Source organism: Protopterus annectens, chromosome 9.part0 (genome assembly GCF_019279795.1).
Source record: "Protopterus annectens isolate FY-2018-M chromosome 9.part0, PAN1.0, whole genome shotgun sequence".
Taxonomy (NCBI): Eukaryota; Metazoa; Chordata; order Ceratodontiformes; family Protopteridae; genus Protopterus; species Protopterus annectens.
This window is the reverse complement of record NC_056743.1, coordinates 694975692-694998191: the sequence shown is the minus strand read 5'-3', so window position 1 is coordinate 694998191 and position 22500 is coordinate 694975692. Positions and strand designations below refer to the sequence as shown.

At 37.1% G+C, this 22500-nt stretch overlaps 1 protein-coding gene across 1 annotated transcript in view; it reads left to right on the top strand.

Annotated features, from left to right (window-relative positions):
- LOC122810570 overlaps positions 1-22500 on the top strand; it is a 945872-nt gene that overhangs the window by 721239 nt on the left and 202133 nt on the right. The window contains exon 20 of the mRNA XM_044082150.1: positions 9324-9438. Coding sequence (XP_043938085.1) covers positions 9324-9438 — 115 coding nt within the window. The remainder of the gene's footprint in view (positions 1-9323; positions 9439-22500) is intronic.

The window sequence follows — 22500 nt, the reverse complement described above, 5'->3', positions numbered from 1 at the left end:
AATGTTTCCTTACAAATTCATGTAATGATTTTCTTTTAACTTGGAGCTTTTCTCCCCGGGCTTTCACTGAAAATGGGTCTCAAGCCCTTTGGACTTTCCTGGTCAGCACATGTTAATAATAATAATAATAATAATAATAATAGTAATAATAACTTTATTCACTTTTTAGTTGCTTTTGTGTTTTTTTGTTTCTTTGTAATATTTGTCTTATTTCTTATTGAAATATATATATGACTGACTTGACAGTGATCAGTTTTCTTACAATGACCCATTTGATTCTCCTGTCCTGGGAAGTTATGAATTGCTGAAAGCACCCTTCAGCTTGGAAAGCACCTTTTCAGTTGAGACACTATATAAATAACAAGATCACTGTCTACAAGAGGTACAGAGGTAGACATTTTTAGTCAGCAAATCTCAGAAGTTTCACTTTCAGTATCTGTCAGTTATCCCTGGGTGAATATTTGATTTTATGTGTAATGTTTTCACTTGTTATTAAGAGGCCAGGGAAGAAGTATTGACAGCATGAAGTTAATGTGGCTGTTTCATGAGGGACTTTTTAATAAAACTGAAAATGAAAATGTCAGCCTGTATAACTGCATAAATGTGAACTGTAAAAGCTTGAAGGTGTAACAAACTCCTGACTGGACACACACACAAACCTAGGTGCAAACTGAATATGAGAGATTTGGTCTGATCATACCAGTCCCACTAGGCTACCAGCTTATTTTCAGGGGATAACCAAGTGTGTATTCATACTGATTAGGAGAAATTTGGTTAGTGAACAAGGAACTACCTGTACTCTTTTTTTCAATAAGTGTTGTGGGATCTTTAATATCACTTAAACATCTTGTCCAGAATCCAGGTGTGTGTGTGTGTCTTTGTGTGTCTCTGAGTTTTGTATGGTGTGTGTGTGTGTGTGTGTGTGTGTGTGTGTGTGTGTGTGTGTGTGTGTGTGTGTGTGTGTGTGTTTGATTGATTGGCTTTTAAACTAATTGCAGAAAGCAACATTCTGGAGCTGTGAAATTCTGTTTTGCATTTTATCAGACAGAGCATACATAAATGCTGTTTTGAATTACTGGGAACATGCTTCTGTGACAGGATTAGGGAGGGCGTCCAAGTGGAACTGTGGCATTCTGCATAGCAGCTTTATAGCAATGGACAGACAGATAATGTACAATAGTTCAACATTTTTTTGAAAAGCAGCACTTCTGATTATAACATTTCTTTTTAGTGGAGATCTGTGGCATTCCTTTTTACGTTTATAAGAGAGAATATGTACCGGTAATCTGACAACTGAAAAAAACAAGTTGTTTGGGGCGAGCGAAGTGGTGGCAAGCAACCAAACAACAAAGAGAAAATGTTGCTATTGATCAGGAAAAGACCACACATATTGTAAGGACATTTATTAGAATGTACATAAACACATGACACAACCTTTTATAATTTCAAAGATCATATGATCTAGCTAATACCAATCTCATTAAAACAAATCTAGCTTAAGATAGATTTTAGTAAGTTTAAGCTGGAGCTTTTCTTCCTGGGTCTCTGCTGAAAATGTGCACTGTCCCAGTCGAACCATCCCGGTAAACAAATGCAAAATAAATAAATAAAATCCATTATAAACTGTACTTGTAAGAAAGTGTATACAAATAGGGATGCTGAGTATAAAAAGATGCTAAGGATGAAGCTACCAGGTAACAGGAAAAGAGGAAGGCCTAAGATAAGGTTTACGGATGTAGTGAGAGAGGACACGCAGGTGGTTGGTGTGACAGAGCAAGATGCAGAGGACAGGAAGAAATGGAAACAGATGATCCACTGTGGCGACCCCTAACGGGAACAGCTGAAAGAAAATGATGATACAAATATATAAATATATATATATATATATATATATATATATATATATATATATATATATATATATATATACACACACACACACATATGTTTTTCATAGACATAAAACAATACTTTAAATACTAAGTGCCTTTAAAAAAACATTTGTTATTGATAATACTGTTAAGTTCGTGAGGTTTATCAACACCAAGATCCAATAAACTATTCAGATCTGTACCATAATGACTGTCGTGAAGTTGATCGAGCACAAAAAAATGAAACATTTTGAATTATGTACAGCCATCAGCATGTTTAGCCAAGGCATTCTGATAAAACATGCAAATATTTAGTTGAACTCTTTAACAATACTGGAGTGACTGTACTGAAAATGTTGGTTGCCCACAATACATTGAAAGTTGAACATCTTAAGAGTCAAGTACTCTTAATAATACATGCGAAATTATCTTTTTTTATTGCTGAACTTCTCTTTATGATGGTATGGACTCTAAAGTAGATAGACATGTTGCGACTATCATTAACAAAACCAGAAAAAGTTATCTAGAGATGTGGACAGTTATAAGAGAACATGGCATATCTGCTCACATTTAATATCAGGTTTTCAATGCTGACAAAAATAATTTTAATATACACGTTGACTTGACTGATGACGTTTTTTCTCTTGAAGGCAGTACTGGATTGTCAGAATGTCGGATGACTTTCCATCTCTAATTCAAAGGTCACAGAGGTTGGCTAGTTCACATTACAAGGCAAACTCTTTTTATCAAAATTACACTGGTAATTCAGCTTATAGTTCTGAAGTTTCATCAGTTCCTTTTCAGTACAGGAAACAACAAGTGGGTAGGAGAACATATTCAGCATCCTGAAGCAATAACAGAGGCATAGGTCAAAGGAAAGACAAAAGGACTGAATTGGTTGTTCTACTTTTAATTTAAGTTATTTTTATTTAAATGGATTTCATTTTGATGTGTTAAAAAGGGGAAAGAGGGTTTTCTTTTATTTCATTTAAGGGCAGGGCTAATTTAGTAAAGTTGCTAATTGATTTTAAACTTAGTGTTAGAAAAGTGAATTTGCACTATATTTTGTGAGATGTGAAACATTTTAACAATGGCAAAGGAGATATCCTCCACAAAAGCAGTACATATAACTCTGTTCCACATAGTACTTTGGGCATATTTCATGATGCCTGTGAAAGGGATTTCAGAAAATTATTGAATAGCAAACCCATGTGTAAAAGGTTTGACTTTATGTAGGCGAGGCTTGCTTTATATGATTTACAAAAACTTGATACTCTTAGAATTATGAAAGCTGATAAGAGGAATGGTATAGTTCTGATAGATGTTGATTTTTATAATTTGTAAATGTTTGACCTTTTATCAGATGTGAATTTTTGGAAAAATGATCACCCAAAAATAGATAGAATTTTCTGTATCCGTAAGATCCATAAAAAACACTGATCATTCACCTGTTAGGTTAATAATGACTGCAGATAATGGTAAAACAGAATCAATAGTGATCTGTTTAGACATTTTTGTAAGTCCCGTGGTACAGTATTCTGAGATTTAATTGCCAGACCCATGGTTACATTTGGACCTAATTGGAAATTATACTTTTTCTGGGTTAGAAAGTATCCGTATTGATGCAGTGTCTGTATATACATATACATTGATCAAGAAGTAGGTATATAATAAGTTAGGTTATACCTAAGTAAGTTTACTGACTTTGATAATTTAACATCAGCACATTATGTTTGGTAAATGTTTTAAAACATAATTGAACAAATTTATGTTTCAGGGCAAATTTTCCCATCAAGTCAAAGGTGTAACAATGTGTGCTAGAATAGAATGAGTTTTTGCTAATGCAGTGATGAATTTGTGGAACATGAATTTTTGATTGTACATTCTTTATTTAGTTATGCAAGTTTTTGCAAATGATATATAGATGATGTTTGATTTTTATTTGAAACAGTAGCTTGGATAGTATATCAATGATTGTTTTTGATGATACAAACAAGAATACTGATTTTTTTTTACTTCTACCTTGAGAGAAATTGGTACTACTGTTCATTTTTTAGATTTATCGGTTATGGTGGGCATTCAAAAAAGTGTTCTTCTAGTGACATTTATAGGAAGGAAACTTTTGTCAAAAATTATTTGCATTATACCTGTTAACATCCCACTTTTATGAAATGGTATGTTGTCAGAGAGCACTTTATCAGGCTTAGTCATCTGAAAGTAAATTTGTATAACAAATATCTATTCTGAAAGAAATGTTTTTGGACAGAGGTTATTTTCTTGATAGGTTGTGCACAGTTGTTCAAGAGGTTGTTTTAAATAGATGGAAAACAATTTCAGACAATTTTGCTTAGTGGTTATATTTTTAATAAGCACGGCAGTAGTAATAATAACATTTTTTCCAACTCATTCGCAATTCTTATTTCAATCAATATGGTCGGTATCCAGGAAGTTTTAAAAGATAATTGGAAAATAATTATTAGCAACACCAAATTGTCAGGTGTAATTAGAGTTACACCAACTTTCATTTACAAAAGGTCTAGCAATTTAAAAAGTTTATTGGAGAAGTTTTCAAATTTCAATATCCATGGACCATGTGGTTCATAGGTAGGTACTAGGCTGTTGGCCCTAGAAACTATATAAGCCAAGCAAAAAAGGTACCCTGGCTTTTGCCTCCCAAGAAAATTATTTTCCTGTGCCCCTGTCGAGCAAAGCCACAGAGGTGATCCTCAGGGTGAATTTCCTATTTCCCATCCAATCATCAAGATTTTCTTGAAGAGTGCTAATGAGGAGCTTTGTTTGATATAGTTTGTTCCAGAGTATGGGAAGTTTGTGGGACAGGAATCTATCCCTCCAACATGTTCTGTTTATTGTGGTGACAAGGTTTAGGTCCCTAGAGCATGTAGCTCAGAGGGATTGGGATTTCTTTAAGTGGAGCATGTCCAAAAGCTCTGGGTTTGACACAGCTTTGTATGTTAGGCAGAGATCGCCTCTGAGCAGGCGATATGCGATGGAGTACATATTCTTATCTTTCTTGCAAACAATGTAGATATATTGGAGTGGTTCCAGTGTTTATTTAAATCACCTTAAGAGACTGGGGCAAAAAAAAAACAAGTTTAGTTGTAAATCTCAAGGTGTTGTGTATCTGGCCTTCTGAAAGTCCTGCATGAGCTTCTATAAGAGAAAGACCAGTAGAATGCTCTCACAGTGAATTATGAACATATGATGGCCATTCAAATAAGTATTTCAGCAATGCCTTGGCTAAACATGCTATTGGCTGTACATAATTCAAAATGTTTCATTTCTTGTGCTTAATCAACTTCATGACAGTCATTGTGCTGGTGATCTGAATAGTTTATTGGAGTCCAAGAAAATCAGGTGGCAGTTTGATCTAAGTGCTGATAAACCTCCTGGACAATGTTATCAATATAAAATGTTTTTTTAAAGAAACATATTTAAGACCATATAACTATATATTAAATATTATATATATATATATATATATATATATATATATATATATATATGTGTGTGTGGTGTAAACCTTGGCTCTAGTCGATTGTTACTGTTCAAGCGACACCTCAACCCCATGTACAAAAATTTGAGGTTAGATGGTTGGACCTCCTCAACCCTATGTGCAAAAGTTTGAGGATGGATGGACCTATATATATATATATATATATATATATATATATATATGTATATGTTTACTATCAATATGTTGAATGTGCCATGTATGCAACTTACCTGTGCGGTAGTCTGAATACAGAAAACTGTTTGGGAGATGGTTGCAATGTTGACTCAGGAAGACCAAAGACCAGGACAGTGCGGATTGGGAGATTTACCCTTTTCTGCACTTTAGTGCGATCTTGGAGTTAGAATATATAGGTGGCAGGGGGTGCAAAAACATGACTGTCAGCACCATGTAGTATGGATCTGGTCCGTACGTACTACTGCAAAGGGGACACCGGAGTGTAGGAGTCGAATTCAGCTTCTCCTGCACTGGTGTCTCATCTTTCACACTACTTTATATTCTGAACATCAAACATGTAAACCACATTTTTGATAGGTTTATGTTCTGATGTTTGATGTTTTAATACTAAACTATATATATATATATATATATATATATATATATATATATATATGTATATATATATATATATATATGGATCTAGGACGTTTGATCGAATGATCAAATGTCCGAATCCATTTAGGGCGAGCATACCTACGTGAAAGTACTTTTCACCGAAGAAGCACTTGCACGTAAGTATGCCTGTTGCTGAGGCCGTACTACGGTGCGGGTAAGGGAAAATTCACTTTTCCCCACTGTAGTGCAGTCTTGGAGGGAAAATATTAAAGTGGGGGGTGTGGGGGGCACAACCCCCCACATGGGGGGTGCAGGTGGGCGAAGGCCCCCTGCAAAAACTGTGGTGTTTTTTTTTTTTTTTTATTGACACACTTTAACGAAAGTGCTTTTTCGGTTAAAGCGCTTTTATTAAAGTGTATTCACTGATTATGGATTCGGACATTTGATCATTCGATCAAACATTCTAGATCCATATATATAGTAGATATGTATAGATATAGGTGCATATATATATATATATATATATATATATATATATATATATATAATATGTATATATATATATATATATATATATATATATATATATATGTATATATATATGTGTGTGTGTGTGTGTGTTATAAAAAGCATGTATATACTTAAACTATTTGATTTACTTTAATAAGATTGGTTCTAGCTATATCTTGTGATCTTTGAAATTATAAAGGATTGTGTCATGTGTTCAGAAACGTTCTAATGCAGTTCTTGTGTAAATTAAACAACAAAAGTTCTTAACTGTCCTTCCAATACGTGTGGTCTTTTCCTGTTCAACAGTGATTTTTTTTCTTTGTGTGTTAGTACTCTAATAATATTCTGTGTTATAAGCACTATACCTAAACTGTACTACTTTGACTGCAGATATGAAGTGTGGGATATGAAGTGTGGGAGTACCAGTGAAGCTGTGACATTTTGCACTGCACTATGCAGCTTTGGAGAAGTAAGGTATAGAAGAAATGTATTTTTTTTTTGCACATTGTTTGCCAGTGCTGCAAACTGCCAGTTAATGACTTTTGTTGTTGTTGTTGTTGTTATAACTTTAAAGTGCCGTAGTCTGACAGCTGCTGGGTCCAGTAGTTTGGAGAAAGGTTATAGAGTTAGTAAGAAATTTTAGAAAGGTATGAGATGACTCTGTAAAGGATCTCTGGGATGTGCACAGTATTAATGACCTGACGTTTTAGACATTTAAGCAATCACATTCAAGCATTGTAAATGTGCCATTTTCTAAATATTACATATGGATATAATTGCCACTTGATTAAATGAACACTGTGCAAATTTGTATGTGTATATATATATATATATATATATATATATATATATATATATATATGATTTAAAGATATATGTATATATATATATATATATATATATATATATATATATATATATGTGTGTGTCTGTGTGTGCATAGATGTGTATAGCTTTACATGTATGTATATATATATATATATATTATATATATATATATATATATATCTATATATATTTATATATATATTACATATATGTGTATATATAGACACACACACACATCATTCCTCACAATTATTTTGTTTTATAATTCTGGAGAAACCCAAAATAATGGAGGGACAAAGGCCCAAGTTCAGAGACGATTTTTAAATATTGTAAGTATTACTATAATAAAAAGTTAACAGAACAGCAGGTATTAAATCAGCATGCATTTTTTGAACAATAGCAAGCATGAAAGTCTAATGTCTGGCATTACTGACTGACGGTAAACCTCTGTCATTTACCACAAAAATATGTAATAAGGGAAATAGTCAAAATCAGTAACAGTCTGTAAAATTATAGATACTTGAATGTCTTCTCACACACACACACACACACACACACACACACACACACACACACACACACACAGGTGTATACAAATTTAGTATACTGTTTTGTTTTTAACAAAGTAGTCACTGGGCTTTATATGAATATCTCTATAGATCTATATCATCATTTCTTTCGTCTGTTCCCATTAGGGGTCGCCACAGCTGTTCATCTGTTTCCAATTCTTCCTGTCCTCTGCATTGTGCTCTGTCACACCAATCGACCTGCATGTTCTCTCTCACCACATCCATAAACCTTATCTTAGGCCTTCCTCTTTTCCTGTTACCTGGTAGCTTCATCCTTAGCATCTTTTTCCCAATACACTCAGCATCCCTCCTCAGCACATGTCCAAACCAACGTAATTTTGCCTCTCTGGCTTTGTCTCCAAACCTTCCAACCTGGGCTGATCCTCTAATATACTTATTCCTAATCATGTCCACCCTCGTCACACCCAGTGCAAACCTTAACATCTTTAACTCTGCCACATCCAGCTCAAACTCCTGCCTTTTTGTTAATGCCACTGTCTCCAACACGTATAACATAGCTGGTCTCACTACCCTCTTGTAGACCTCCCTTTCACTCTTACTGGTACTCGTCTGTCAAAAATCACTCCTGACACTCTTCTCCACCCACTCCATCCTGCCTGTTCTCTCCTCTTCACCTCTCTTCCACACTCACCATTACTCTGAACTATTGATCCCAAGTATTTAAACTCATCCACCTTCACCACCACTACTCCTTGCATCCTCACCATTTCTCTATCCACCCTCTCATTCACACACATATATTATGTCAGTCCTGCTGACCTTCATTCATCTTCTCTCTAGAGCGTATCTCCATCTCTCCAGGGTCTCCTCCATCTGTTCCCTACTCTCACTACAGATCACTATGTCATCTGCAAACATCATAGTCCACGGGGAGTCCTGTCTGATGTCGTCTGTCAACCTATCACCATTGCAAATAAGAAAGGGCTCAGAGCTGATCCTTGATGCAATCCCACCTCCACCTCATACGCATCCGTCACTCTCACCGCAGACCTCACTGCTGTCACACTACCCTCGTACAAATCCTGTACCACTCTTGCATATTTCTCTGCCACTCCCAAGTTCCTCATACAATACCACAACTCCTCTCTAGGCACCCTGTCATATGCTTTCTCTAAGTCTTAGATCTATGATTGTAGTATATTGTTTTGTTTTTAACAAACTAGTCACTGGATCCAATTTACCAGTTTGATACTCATATTTATTTACAAAAATAAAGTTCAGGAAAATTCAGTTCATATCAGACAGCTCTGACTGCAGTCAAAACTTAATTTGCATTTATGCTATGTGGCCTGGCTTAATTGCTTTTGATTAATCAAGAACATTGTTAAACTACTTTTAGAAGGCAATATATTTTTAACAATATTAAGTTATTTTCATGATGAAGATATGTGTGTCTTCTGTATTATCTGATGTCCTTTTCTTTGTTTTGTTTCTTAGTGGACACGTTCATTCCATACTATACTGGGAAGGTTATTGATATTCTTGGTTCCAAACACAAGCAGGATGAATTTGTTATTGCCATATTCTTGATGTCTTTATTTTCCGTGGGCAGGTAAATAAAACATCCTGATGTTTTATTTTCTAATAGTTAGAAATGATTTGAATGAACATTATAGTAGTAGAACAGGAGTACAACCATAACTTTACCATGTAAAAAAGACTGCTTGGACTACCCAGTATACTAGTTTTCATCATTATTGAGTAAAGTGTCAACACTATTTAATTAATAGTCTGCATCACCCTAGACTTTAAGAAGGCTTTTTAATACATGCACTACTATAACAACATATTACTCTAAGCTGCCTCACCTCATTTGTTTCACTCTTCCTTTTTCATACTCTTATTGAACAATGACAAAACAAAAAGTTATTGGATATTTCTGTCATGCTTTTTCCTTCTTCAGCCTACATAATGTATAAATGCCTACTTTTGTATTTTATACTTTTTAATTAGTACATCATAATAACACATTGGTGATGTACATCATATAACACATTGGTGATGATGTGAAGTATTGCTATCTGGCCAGAGTGGGGCAGTGCATGTTTGACATGTAAGAGCATGGATAGCTGGAGATTTGTGGATGGTTTTGTGTCATTTGACTATCACACTGATTTGTACAGATGCTTGTGTTAAAAATGTATCAACAGTGTTATTATATCTGATTAAATGTTTATGTTTAAACAAAGAATTCTGGAAGGGAAGAGTATAAGTTTTAAAATTGTTCTGTAACTTTCAGATACTGCAACAGATCTTAGCAAAGCTCTGAGTGTGTATTGTACCAGAGTCAGGTGATCAAATTTAATGTCATTCTTTAACCATTATTGAGAGGATGGAACTCACACAGCAGTTTGTTTTGTTTTCTTTGGAACCTGACATAAATGATCTATGAGAGTTGAGTTCAGTTTAGTTCAGTCTGTTAGAATCTCATCACCTTGCCTTGTGGAAATAATCATCTCAGTATCTAATCTTACCTTGCTGTATTAGTTAAGTTAGCTAAGGAACAGTTGTTCTTTTATACAGTCAGAAAATCTAGTGAGATTAGCTAAGTAGTGTTTTTCTGCATTTGTTTGAATCTGTCCAACTCTGTTATTTTTATTTCTCCTATGATTGAAACTCTGGTGTTTATTGTACTTAGATATTTCTTATTCTCTTGTTTTCTGTTTTATTATTTATTGTTAAATATTATTATGCCTTTCTTTGTGGCTTGTCTTTTAGATAATACTTTTAACATCTTGCAAGTACATGTGCTTATTTTAATGATGCCTTGGCCACTTTGAAAAGTCTTGCTACTTTGATTATACTCTACCATTTATATTAGTATTGATTTTACTTAGTATAATTGGATATCCTTGTAAGAGCCTTAGAGTGGTTAACTGGTTTCCTTATAGTCTGGGCAGAAGGCATACAGCTAGTAAATCTGTGCCAGCTTTTCCCAGGTGTGTGTGTGTGTGTGTGTGTGTGTGTGTGTGTGTGTGTGTGTGTGTGTGTGTGTGTGTGTGTGTGTGTGTGTGTGTGTCTCTGTGTGAAACTCAAATACCCTGGTGTGGTTGTGTCAGCTACTTGGAACTGGGACAAAGTGCTTCAAAGCGAGTCTTGTTTGGGATCTGTAGAGACAGATAGTCCAGTCCCAGGTCTGGAGCATGTTCCCTGTGTGCTGTGGGGGGAAATTGTTCTTGATGCAGAGAGCTGCATCTGAAAATACTCTGTAAATCCATTCCTATTTTTAGTGACCATATCTCAACAGTGTCAGTGTTGAAGATTAAGACTTCTTGATTACTGGCCCAGGAGAGAGAGGCTGTCAAAACATCACATAACAAAATATTTATGTAATACATTTAACAATTATCCCAACCTCCTTTCCCCCGGGTTCAAATCAAGGTTTTCATATTGTACAAAATAAGTAAATAAAAAATGAACGTCTTAACCATTTTGAAAAGGAAAATAATAATTTAGAGATACCTCTCAATTCTGAAACTTTATCTAATTCTGTTAATAAAGTTTAACATACAAATTTAAAATTATTAAGGATGAATCTGACTCAGGATCCAAAAGTCTCACACACACACACACACACACACACACACACACCTACCTATGGACAAGAAATCTGAATAAACAACTAAGTCTGTTCTTCAAATTTTCCCTTAAGGAAGCTCTATTCTTAGTATAACCAGACTACTCACTGTATTATAAGCCTAGCACTTGTTCTCAATACTTCTCTACTAAGTAAGCACTCTTGTACTAAGTAAAGCACTACATCTACTTACCACCCCTGTGAATACCCACTTCCCTTAAAGGTATACCACTCCCTTATACTGTTCTAGCATGTCGAGTGGTAGATTACTGGCGTTGTCTGCAGTTCAGCTGGTCAATCTGGGCATCTTGAGACAATGCTACAATTGTCTCGTGTACACAGACAACCCTCTCCTACTCCCAACAAACACAAATACATGTGAGAGATGCAACTATATAGCCAAACTGGAGGCTGAACTCTCTCTCAACTCAGGGCTGGCATGACCAGACAGGAGGAGATGGCAACCACACACACAACAATCCCAGTCCCACATAGACCTACCACAACTGCAAACCAAACACATAAAAACACAAAGACATACTCGGAGGCTCTAATAAAAAACTTACCAAAACAACAGAGGCTCCCAAAGCAGAAAATCCACCACCTCAAAACAAAACACATGCAACACATACTTCAATAAATCAGTGTGTCGACCAATCGCAGCCCTTAAGGCCAAACACCTTGCCTGATACACTAGTAATAGGTGACTCCTTAGTCAGACACACTGATGTCCCACTGACCAGGCTGAACAAGGAGAAGGTGACTGTGAGCTGTCTATCGGGAGCTAGGATCCGCCACATAACACACGCACTCAGGTCACGCCAAAGCAAGTACAAATATGACTCCATCATTGTCCATGCTGGTGTGAATGACCTGAGACGTACCTCCCTGGACTACATGAAAAGAGACATAGAGGAGCTCTCCGATTATGTAGCCCAGGCTGGTATGACCCTGACCCTGAGCAGCATCTTGCCCTCACCAAGAATGATACCACAATGCAAAGACAAGATGATCAGCTTTAAGAATTGGCTCAAGTACTAGTGTCATTCTAAGGGGATTCAATGTCTGTCTGCCTGGGATGATATGTTGGACAAGCCATGCTGCTTCGCAAGGGATGGCTTACACCTGTCACCACTGGGCTTCCGGATATTGGCTAAGGCTCTTGCCACCCCATAGTGCCTTTTAGGCAAGGCTCAAAGACAAACCCAGCGCCTTAGAAAACAAAAATTGAAAAAAACTAAGGGTAATGCTGCACAACACCAGAAGTCTAAATCTCAAGATGCAGGCACTTGATGCACTCCTCAGCATGGAGAACATCGTCGTCTGTGCAGTAACTGAAACCTGGTTCAAGGCTCCTGTGAGCACCCCAGCGCTACCAGGCTATACCTCGTATCATGCTTTTCAGCCCCAAAACCGGGCCGAACCACAAAGGGAGGGAGTGTCCATATTCATAAAGGACACCGACACCTCCAGGTTAGTAACAACACATGAAGCATCAGAGACCATACAGGTGCAACTAACCATAGGCAAAACTGCTATACAACTGGTAGCATGTTACAGACCACCCTCCCAATCTCAAGAACCCCACACAGCCTTCCTGAAGACATTGGAGGATATGAATGTATCACAAAATACCATCATATTGGGAGACTTCAACTACCCAAACATAGATTGGGTACATTATTCTAGCCCTAATACCCTGGCCCAAAGGTTCCTGGAATTCATAAATTCAAATGCACTGGAACAACTAGTCACCTCTCCCACTAGGGAGATAATATACTAGACCTGATCATCACAAACATGGGGACAAAATGCTCCACACGGAAGTATACCCCTCACTAGTGAGATCTGACCACAAACTAATCACCCTGGATATACATATCCCACCTCTACCCCAGCACAAAAGACCACAGTGAAAAACTTCTCAAAAGCAGACTTCACTCTTCTTAAGACTGAGATGGTATCCTTTAAGCCCACTGTGCCAGTGGATACCACATCCCACAATGCCGAATCCTTCACAAATGCTTTCTATGGACATCTCCAAGAATGCATGGATCATGCAATCCCAAACAAATCCAAGTCCCTCTCCACCAAATGTAAGTGTCCTGTCTGGTGGACCTCAGCCATAAACAAATTGTATAACAAAAGAAGGAAGCTACTGCGTCAGGCGAAATCCCATGAAGGGAAGACATCTCTGATCAACATTAGCAGAAAACTACGTTCTGTCATAAAAACATCCAAGAGAACAATCGCTAAGGACACTAAAGATAACCACAAAGCCTTCTTCAGCTATGTTAGAAACCTGAGCGGAAACCCTCAGATATGCTCAGAGTTGGTTCACAACAACAAAAAATACACTGAACCCACAGATATTGCTAACATTCTGGCTGACAGGTTCAGTGCAAATTTCTCGCCTCCTTCACCCCCAAAAGAAGAAATACTTATCCCAGCTGAATGTAATCTCCCTGTCATCTCAGATGCCCAAGTGAGAACCGCCCTAAACAAAGCAAAAACACAGCATCAATGGGACCTGGCGGTATCCCGGGTGCGTGTTACGTGAACTCAAGAGGAGCTAAACCCACACATAAAAATGCTATTTAACCTTAGCCTTACTTGGGATATGTACCTGAACACTGGGCACAGCAACAGTGGTCCCACTCCACAAGGGGTGCCTCTACAGACCCTGGAAACTACAGCCCCATAAGCAGCTAGCCTGGTCTGCAAAGCTATGGAAAGAATCATTATGGAACTCATAAACGGAGACATAGGGGACCTACAGACGCTTGACCCCTCCCAGTTTGGCTTTGTAAAGGGCAGATCCTGCCTTTTAAACCTGGTTGACTTTTTCGAAACAGTCACTAGAGCCATTGATGAGGGCAAAGCAGTCCATACAGCATACCTAGACTTGGCTAAGGCCTTCAACACAATACCCCACTCAGGCATCATAGAAAAGCTAAACAGCTTAAAAGTAAATCCTTATGTCACTAGATGGGTTGCAAACTGGCTAAAGGACAGAACCCATAAAGTTAAAATTGCTGGAGCAATGTCAGACTCAAAGCCAGTCACAAGTGGTGTCCCACAGGGATCTGTCCTGGGACCCCTCTTGTTCGGCATTTATTTCTCAGATGTTAAAGCAAACATGGGAGGGCTGTGGCTGACAAAGTTCGCAGATGACTGCAGACTAGGCACCATAGTCGATACACCAGCAGATACACACATCCTACAAAAAGGCCTCACTGAAACGGACAACTGGTGCTGTAGTCACGGCCTTAAACTAAATGCCAAAAAATGTATTGTCAACCCTTTTGGAAAAAACAAAGTACCCACAAATTATCACATAGACAGCAACCCACTGAGTACGGAAAAAGTAATCAGAGACCTAGGGACCCAAGTAGACAGCGACCTCTCATTTGACACCCACGTTGCCAAAGTGGTTAGAAAAACATTTTACCTTGCACACCTCATCATGAAGGGTTTCACATCCAGATCCAAGGATGTCATTGTACCCCTATATTCCTCCCTCATCAGACCCATGATTGAGTACAATGCCCCATTTGGTATGTACCTCACCCGGCACTTGCAACAGCTGGAGAGACCACAAAAGTACCTCACCAAAAGGATCAAGGGTCTCCAACATGTGTCTTATTCTGCCAGACTAAAGAAACTTCAGCTCTATTCAGTAGCATACCGCCTGCTCAGAGGTGATCTCTGCCTGATGTACAAGGCCATGTCCAATCAGGATCTGATGGACATGCTCCACCTCAAAAAATCCAAATCCATCAGGACCACGAGAGCTAAAGACTTAAACCTCAGCACAAGTATGAATAGGACATGCTGGAGGGATAGATTCATAACCCAGAGGCTTCCCATGCTTTGGAACAGGATCCCTGTTCGTATTAGGCAGAGCCCCTCACTGACTCTCTTCAAGAGAAATCTTGATGAGTGGATGGAAGATCATAAGTTTACCCCAGGGGTCACATCTGTGTCACTGCTAGACAGGGGCACAGTAAACTAATTCTATTATATAAGGGGACCTTCACTGTGTCACTACTACACAGAGGCACAGTATTCTAGATTTATTCTGTACATTTTTGTACCATTTCATGGGGTGGCAAAAGCCACATCACTATGGCTAGGCTTACAAATGCCCCAGGGCAGATAGCCTAGTACTATACTATGAAACTATGAAACTATAATTGACTACTGATTGACAGGTTTTCGTCCATCATAGAGAAATATATGGGCATTACCATAAAAATGTTTTCATGTACATAGAATATCATACCCATGTCAGCAGTAATTGTCATGAGTAGACCAGATTTGTCTCTGTGGTGTTAATGTTAAATAATTACACATTTTTGTTGACTAATCCTATTTCTGTATGATTTTATCCTAACTTGATACAATTTCCATAAAGAAAATAGGTCTGAAAAAATCAACCTAATAATTCAGAACTCCATCTATGCAGACTTTTATTAAAGTCTTTCAACTGAGTATCTTGGATAGGACTAAATATTGATTTCATAATATTCCTTATTTTTCTTAAATGTGTAATCTGTAAATCTTTATGAAGTGTTATTTTCACAATAAATTAAACATGACTGCAGTAATTGAATGGAAATTAATATTGCTCTTCCATAATAAAAAAAAAATGAAAAGGTGAAAGGACCAAAGGGACTTATTTTTTCTAACAATATTTGATTTTAAAAGGTTGCAGTTATTTTGTAATCCATATTTAATAGAGAAGTAGGTTTGTAGTTTGTGATATTGTCTGATTTAGGGATCAGTGTAAGACTAGCTAGGAAAAAAACCCATCAGATTAACCTTGTAAGGACATGTACTCAGATAATCAATAAGATGTATTAAATAGGGTATCAAGTCCTCAGCAGATTTTTGTAGAATTCATCCAGTAGTAAACCTGGAACTATTGCTTTTTTATGTGCAAGTTGTGAAATAACCAACTTAATCATATTCATTGGTGATTATTAAAACACTATCAGTCATTGTTTCAATATTATTTTGAGAAATTCAGTAATTGCTTAGAATAATACATTTGTTGAAAACATTATTCAAATTAATGTATAATTTCTAAAGAGTATGTGATCACAGTATCTCATTTTTTAAACCCAACACTAAATTTATCATAGGCTTCAGATATAAATACCTGGTTTGTCTGCATCCTTTTGGCAGGCTAGTTGTCATGCTGATATGCAGTTCTGCTTACAGTATTTCAGTTGATGTCCCATTGTCTTTGTAGAGGGTAAATTCAAATAGTAGTCGACACAAAACAGAACTTGAAGTGGATGACGTGATATGGATGACATAATGATAAGGAGGCTGGAAATCCCCTTTATCCGGGGTTAAGGTATTTTTCCTTCTATGATGGATATATTTATTAATATTGAAGCAGTAATCTAATGAAGTGTGGGTGGGAGTTTGTCAGAGTTGTGGGTTTAATTTTGCTTAATAATTTAGGAACTTTGGAGGTCTTAACTATTAGAATAGTAAAATAAGGCAGGGGTGTTATGATGCTAGAATATTACAGTGTGAAGTATAACAGAAAATTAGTTTTTATACTGAGTTAATTAAATGGCCATAATTTTTTCACAACTGAGACCTCATCAATTTTGGAAAGGAGGAGAGGGTAAATGAGAAATTAGAATAGAGAAGCTAATTAACTGAACTGCAGTTTTTTTTAGGGGGGGAGAGGTGTTTGTATGTTGCTTTTTTGCTCAGTAAAAACAGAATCTGTTGCTTTTTGCTTGCAAGGTTGACATTTTTAAAGTATTATAAGCTGTGTAAAACTTGTTATAGTTGCTAGGTTGTGTGCTCTATGGTTCTGATCCCAGAGATAGTCTTTATTACTCATTAGCATTTCAGTTTTCAGTAATGTCCAGTGTGGTGAAAAGGACTGATTTTTCTTTCTAAAAATGTTGAAAATTTGATTTGCGTATGATGTAGCATCATCCAGAAAAAATGAATTGAGGGAGAAAGCAGTTTGTATTTGTATATTTAAGAGTTTAAAGTTATGTTGTGGGATATATAGAGGTATTGTTTGCAAGTAGCCAATTAATGTTGAAGTCCCCCCACAGGACAATGATTTTTTGATTTAACCATTGCAGGGCTTTGTCTGCAGCCTTTTGTTACTTGGTAGTATATAAATGCAATCAATGATTAAGAGTTTGGTGCCTTTAATTTTGACATGGTGTATGATGAACTCACACTGGGGATTTGCTTGGTGGAAATATAGCATAACTGACTATTTCTATATACTCAAGCTACTTTTCCTTGAAATTCATTGAAATAAGTAACAGCTTTGCATCCAGCTGATATTGGCTTTAAACTTTCTGCAGCAGAATCAATGAAAATGCCTGGGCTTGGGATATAAAATGTAAGTTTATGACAATGATATAACTTCAAGATACTGGGACAGGCATGCAAGGTAAAGCTAACTAAACAAAAACATTTTTTAATACTTTTTCTAACCCCTTTGCCTGCTGACCATTAAGCCACAGACACATCCGATTTGTTCCCTATCACAAGAACAAGAAAGATCCATGGCACAATCATCAGATAGGCAGCTGTGAGGAGTGTTTGGCATTATGGCTGTAACCTCACTTCTAGTGGCCGATGTGGGCATCCATGTTTACTTTGGGTGCATACTGCACCCTGCCCTTGACATAATTGTGCTCCCATGTCCTTACTTATAAGTTGTGCAACATAAAAGGATTTTTTCACCACTGTGGCCACATGGTAGTTGAAGGTAAGGTTACTGTCTATGTGCATACCCAGATCCCAGATCACTGGGTCAACTCTTAGGGGTCCATTGTCAACATGGTAATTAGTCAGGATAGTTGATTTCCCAAAGGGTGCAGTTATGTATTTCTTGGCATTGAGTTTAAGACAATGGCTTTGGCACCATTTATTAGTCAGAGATAGACCTTCTTGAATAAAACTAGTGCCTGAAGGGGAGTTGATGCTAACCCCCAGTTTGCAATCATTTGCATACTTAGTCATAAACCTTCAGCATTTGCTTCCATTTCAGAGAAATAGATGCCAGAAAAATGTAGGCCCAGTACTGAGCCCTGGGGGACTCTGCTAGTGACTGGCCACATGGTGGAGATGGCTTCACGTATTTTGACCTCCTGGGTCCTATTAGTAAGCTAGCTGACTATCCAGTGGGTGATAAAAGGGTTTATATGTAAATTAGTGCATTGCCAGTAATGCCTGAGTAGAGTATTGTATCAAAATCCTTGGCCAGGTCGAGGTAAGCTTTGTGCACAGTCTTACCTTCATCATCTTAAAAAAGTCCACCAGATGTAATAGACATAGCCTTTTTTAACAAAGCAGAACTGTGATGGGTTCAGTGTTTGCATGTTACCTATGTCCTCATTTATCATGTCCATGATGATTCTTTCCATGGCCTGACATATGAAGCTGATAAGATTTATGGGCCTTTAATTACTGGGATTAGTGACTGGACCTCCTTTGTGTAGATGTCATCCACAAATCGTCCACAGAAAGTTAAGTTCTTTTCCCAAGGATTGTTATCATTAAAAACATTCTCTAGTTCCAATTGTGCCAGGACTACATTGGAATAACTGTTGGCACAGGGGGTACCCATTGTGAATGACATCTTTATCCTATGGAAAGATGATGAAGTCCAACTTTTGAAGTTTGCAGAGTATTTAAATGACACCACCAACGTTTTAAGGTTTACTGTGAATTTTTCCAAGGATGTAATTGAGTTCTTAGATGTTAAGCTGATGGTAGTTCAAACACTGGGTATAGAGACTTCAATTTATAGGAAGGACACTTGGAGATATCACTATTTGCACAAGAACAGTATGCACCCAAGGTCTGTCTTTAAAAATATCATGGGGAATCAAACTACACATTTCACAACTATGTACTAAGGATGAAGATTTTGATATGGAGAAAGATAAATTACAGCATTACTTACAAGATAGAGGGTACACAAGGAAGGACATTGCCATTAAATCTTGCAAATTTAGGGAGATTAGGAAAGGGAAAGGGTGCCCATATCTCTACAAGGAAGGAACCAGCAATGATCACAGGGAATCGATTAAAAAAGAATTTAACTAGCAAACACTAAGTTGCATGCTTATGTATAGTACAGGTTCTGTACAAGTATGCAATATTATCAGGAAATAATGGCCGATACTGACAGAAGATGAAAAACTGAGAAACATAGTTGGAGAAACATCTAGGTTCTTATTTAAAAATAAGAAGAATATTAAGAGGTAGTTATGTTCAAAGAATGGCTTCCCTATGAATTAGTTTTCTAATACAAAGAAAAAAGGCACTTTTAGATGTGGAAGATGCAAAGCTTGTTCTTTTATTGATACTACCAACTCCTTCTGACATCCTATTACAGGAATGGAGTATCACTTCAAGGATAGTGCCACCTGTCATACTAAACATTTAGTATATCTTGCCACTTGTTTGAAATGTCCCACTTATTATATTGGGAAAACTGACCAACAATTTAAGGAAAGAATTTTACGTCATGTGAGGGATATACAGCATAAAGACAAGAGTAATGCTTTGGAAAGTCATGTTTTATTGTATCTGCCACATTCATTTAAGTTTAGGGTTGTTGAATGAGTTTATGAAGGAAACAGAGGTGGGAACATTCAGAATTGTACTGAAACAACTGAAGTTAATTGGATTATTAATCTTAGAGCTGATCGCAGTCCTAGCTTGAATGTGGTAGTTCTGCTCATGCCATTTCTGAAAGGCTAAAAATGGGGGCCCCGTCCTCATCTTGTTGTTTGATTGGCTATACACTGATAGGTTGAAAACAAGGCATCAGCCAAAAGGATGGTTACTGATTGGTGGATTTTACTTTAATTCCTAAAGAGTGAGCCATACTGATTACGATCTGAGGAAGGCTACGGCCGAAAGTGCTTATCGTGGTTCATAAGAGGCTCATCTTATTTTATTTTATTTTACTTGGAAAGTTGCATTAAAGCTGTTTTTAAATAGTTTTTTGGATTTTATACTGTGGACTTCCCGTGGTGGCATGCTCAAGACTTTTTCTTTGTGTTTGCCATTTTCTCCAGTAATGGTTGGGGGATTATGTTATGTGGTATTTCCTTTGAACTATCGGGGGGAGAGCGGATGGAGAAATTTGACCTGAACCTGTTAGCCAAGAGGTTGGCAATGGCCTCTGGTTCAGTGTGGGTAATGTTTACAATAAGCTCTGTGCATTGTTTTATATTTCCTCTGAGGTTACAGACATATCTGTAAAAAGCTTTGTGGTTGTCCTTTGAGTGAGAAGCTATTTTTTCTTCAAGTTTAGGATTTGAAGTATTAGTTAACCCTCTTAGCTGCCTGTTTAGATTGGTCAGAGGCTTTTAGTATGTATGGCTTTGTTCCTCCTGTGCTTGGCCAAGATTTTTTTTCTTTTGTTGTATAACTGATTGATAGTGTGATTTCACCAGGGTGGCTTGTCTTTTGAATTTGTCTTATTCTTAACATGAGTGAGCCCAGGTCACTGCATACAGCTATCAGTATGGGTGTACAGAGATTTTGTAAGTAGCTCAGCGTAGTCTATGATGTTTACAGGGTTTGGGGGTACTTGAAATTTAGCCAAGGGTTTGCTTAGTAGAGAGAACTTAGCCTTGGAGTAACTCCTAAAAGTTTTTGGTTTTGTTGGATCGCGGGATTTCATTTTTATTTCAAGTAATACTGCCTTATGGTCAGATGTGACGAGCAAAGATATTACATTGGGTGAGGAACATTGTCCCCCATTGTTTGTGAGTACAAGGTCAAGGATGTTTGCACCCCTGGTAGGAGAATGGACCAACTGTTCCCAACCTTCCCCAACCCTGCTTTTCCAGTGCCAAGTAGCTAATTGCATTTGGCTAATCTAGGTCATTGTTACAGCCTTATCACTCTGTGTCACAGATCTAGCCAGAATGGATGAAAAAAATATTAATTTGAACTGGTGAAAAATAAAACACACATTCTGAAATGAAGGCTTATTAAATGTAAGACTGTGCACAATGCAGAACAGATATAGATACTAAGTTGGACTTTATCAATAATTCCTGTTTTAAGAAATGCCAAGAGGCTGTTAAAAGGTAACTCAGTTCCTAAATACCATTCATAGAACATTAGAAGGTGAAATGAACAATTGTTGAAATGAAAAAAATAAATAAAAGTTGATGGCAGTATTAGGTTCTGGGAAGATGATCGATCAACAGTAGCTTCTTTGAAGCAGAACTCCATACTTAAAGTAGAAAAGCATTTCACATTACTGGCAGGGGCCAGGAGTTTTTAAAATTAGGTATGAGCCATTGTTCAGTTCTTGGTCGGGATGTGTTCTGTGCAGAATCTCCATGTCCTCCTTGTGTTCACATGGGTTTTCTCTGGATGCTCCAGTTTTCTCCCACATTCCAAAGACATGCAGTAGGTGGACTGAAGATTTTAAGTTGTTAAAAGATGAGAATGCGTGTATGCGTGATACAGAAGAAAGATCTGGCAAACTACTTCCATTTCCTAGTTTGTCTTGTAAACTCTGAGGATAGTGATAGCTGTCCTCGGGGTTGCTCTAAGAGTCTACTGTGACTTATGAGAGAGATGCTTATCAACCAATGGTTTTGGATGGTTAGTATAAGAAATACATTACCAAATATACTCATAATGTCTACATACCACTGTTTATCTTTTGGTGTGCCTTGACTTTCTTAGTCAGGGGGAAAAGAAGTCAAAGCAAGGGCCCCTTAGATTTACTTTATGTAGTTGTTGTTCTTTAAATTGTCTTGTGATTTATATATGATAATGTTGGATATGTAATTTTTGAAATTTTTTTTGCAGCTCGGATGGCTATTTTATAGAAGAGCTTCTTTTACCAAAGGAAAATACATAGTTTGCTGTTATTCATTATATATACATAGTTTGCTGTTATTCATTATATAATTGCTAGTTATGTGTGCACACTGCCAGAATGTGAAATGTGAAGTGAATCATGCAGTGAATGTTGTCAAAACAATTTGCAGGCTAAAAGCT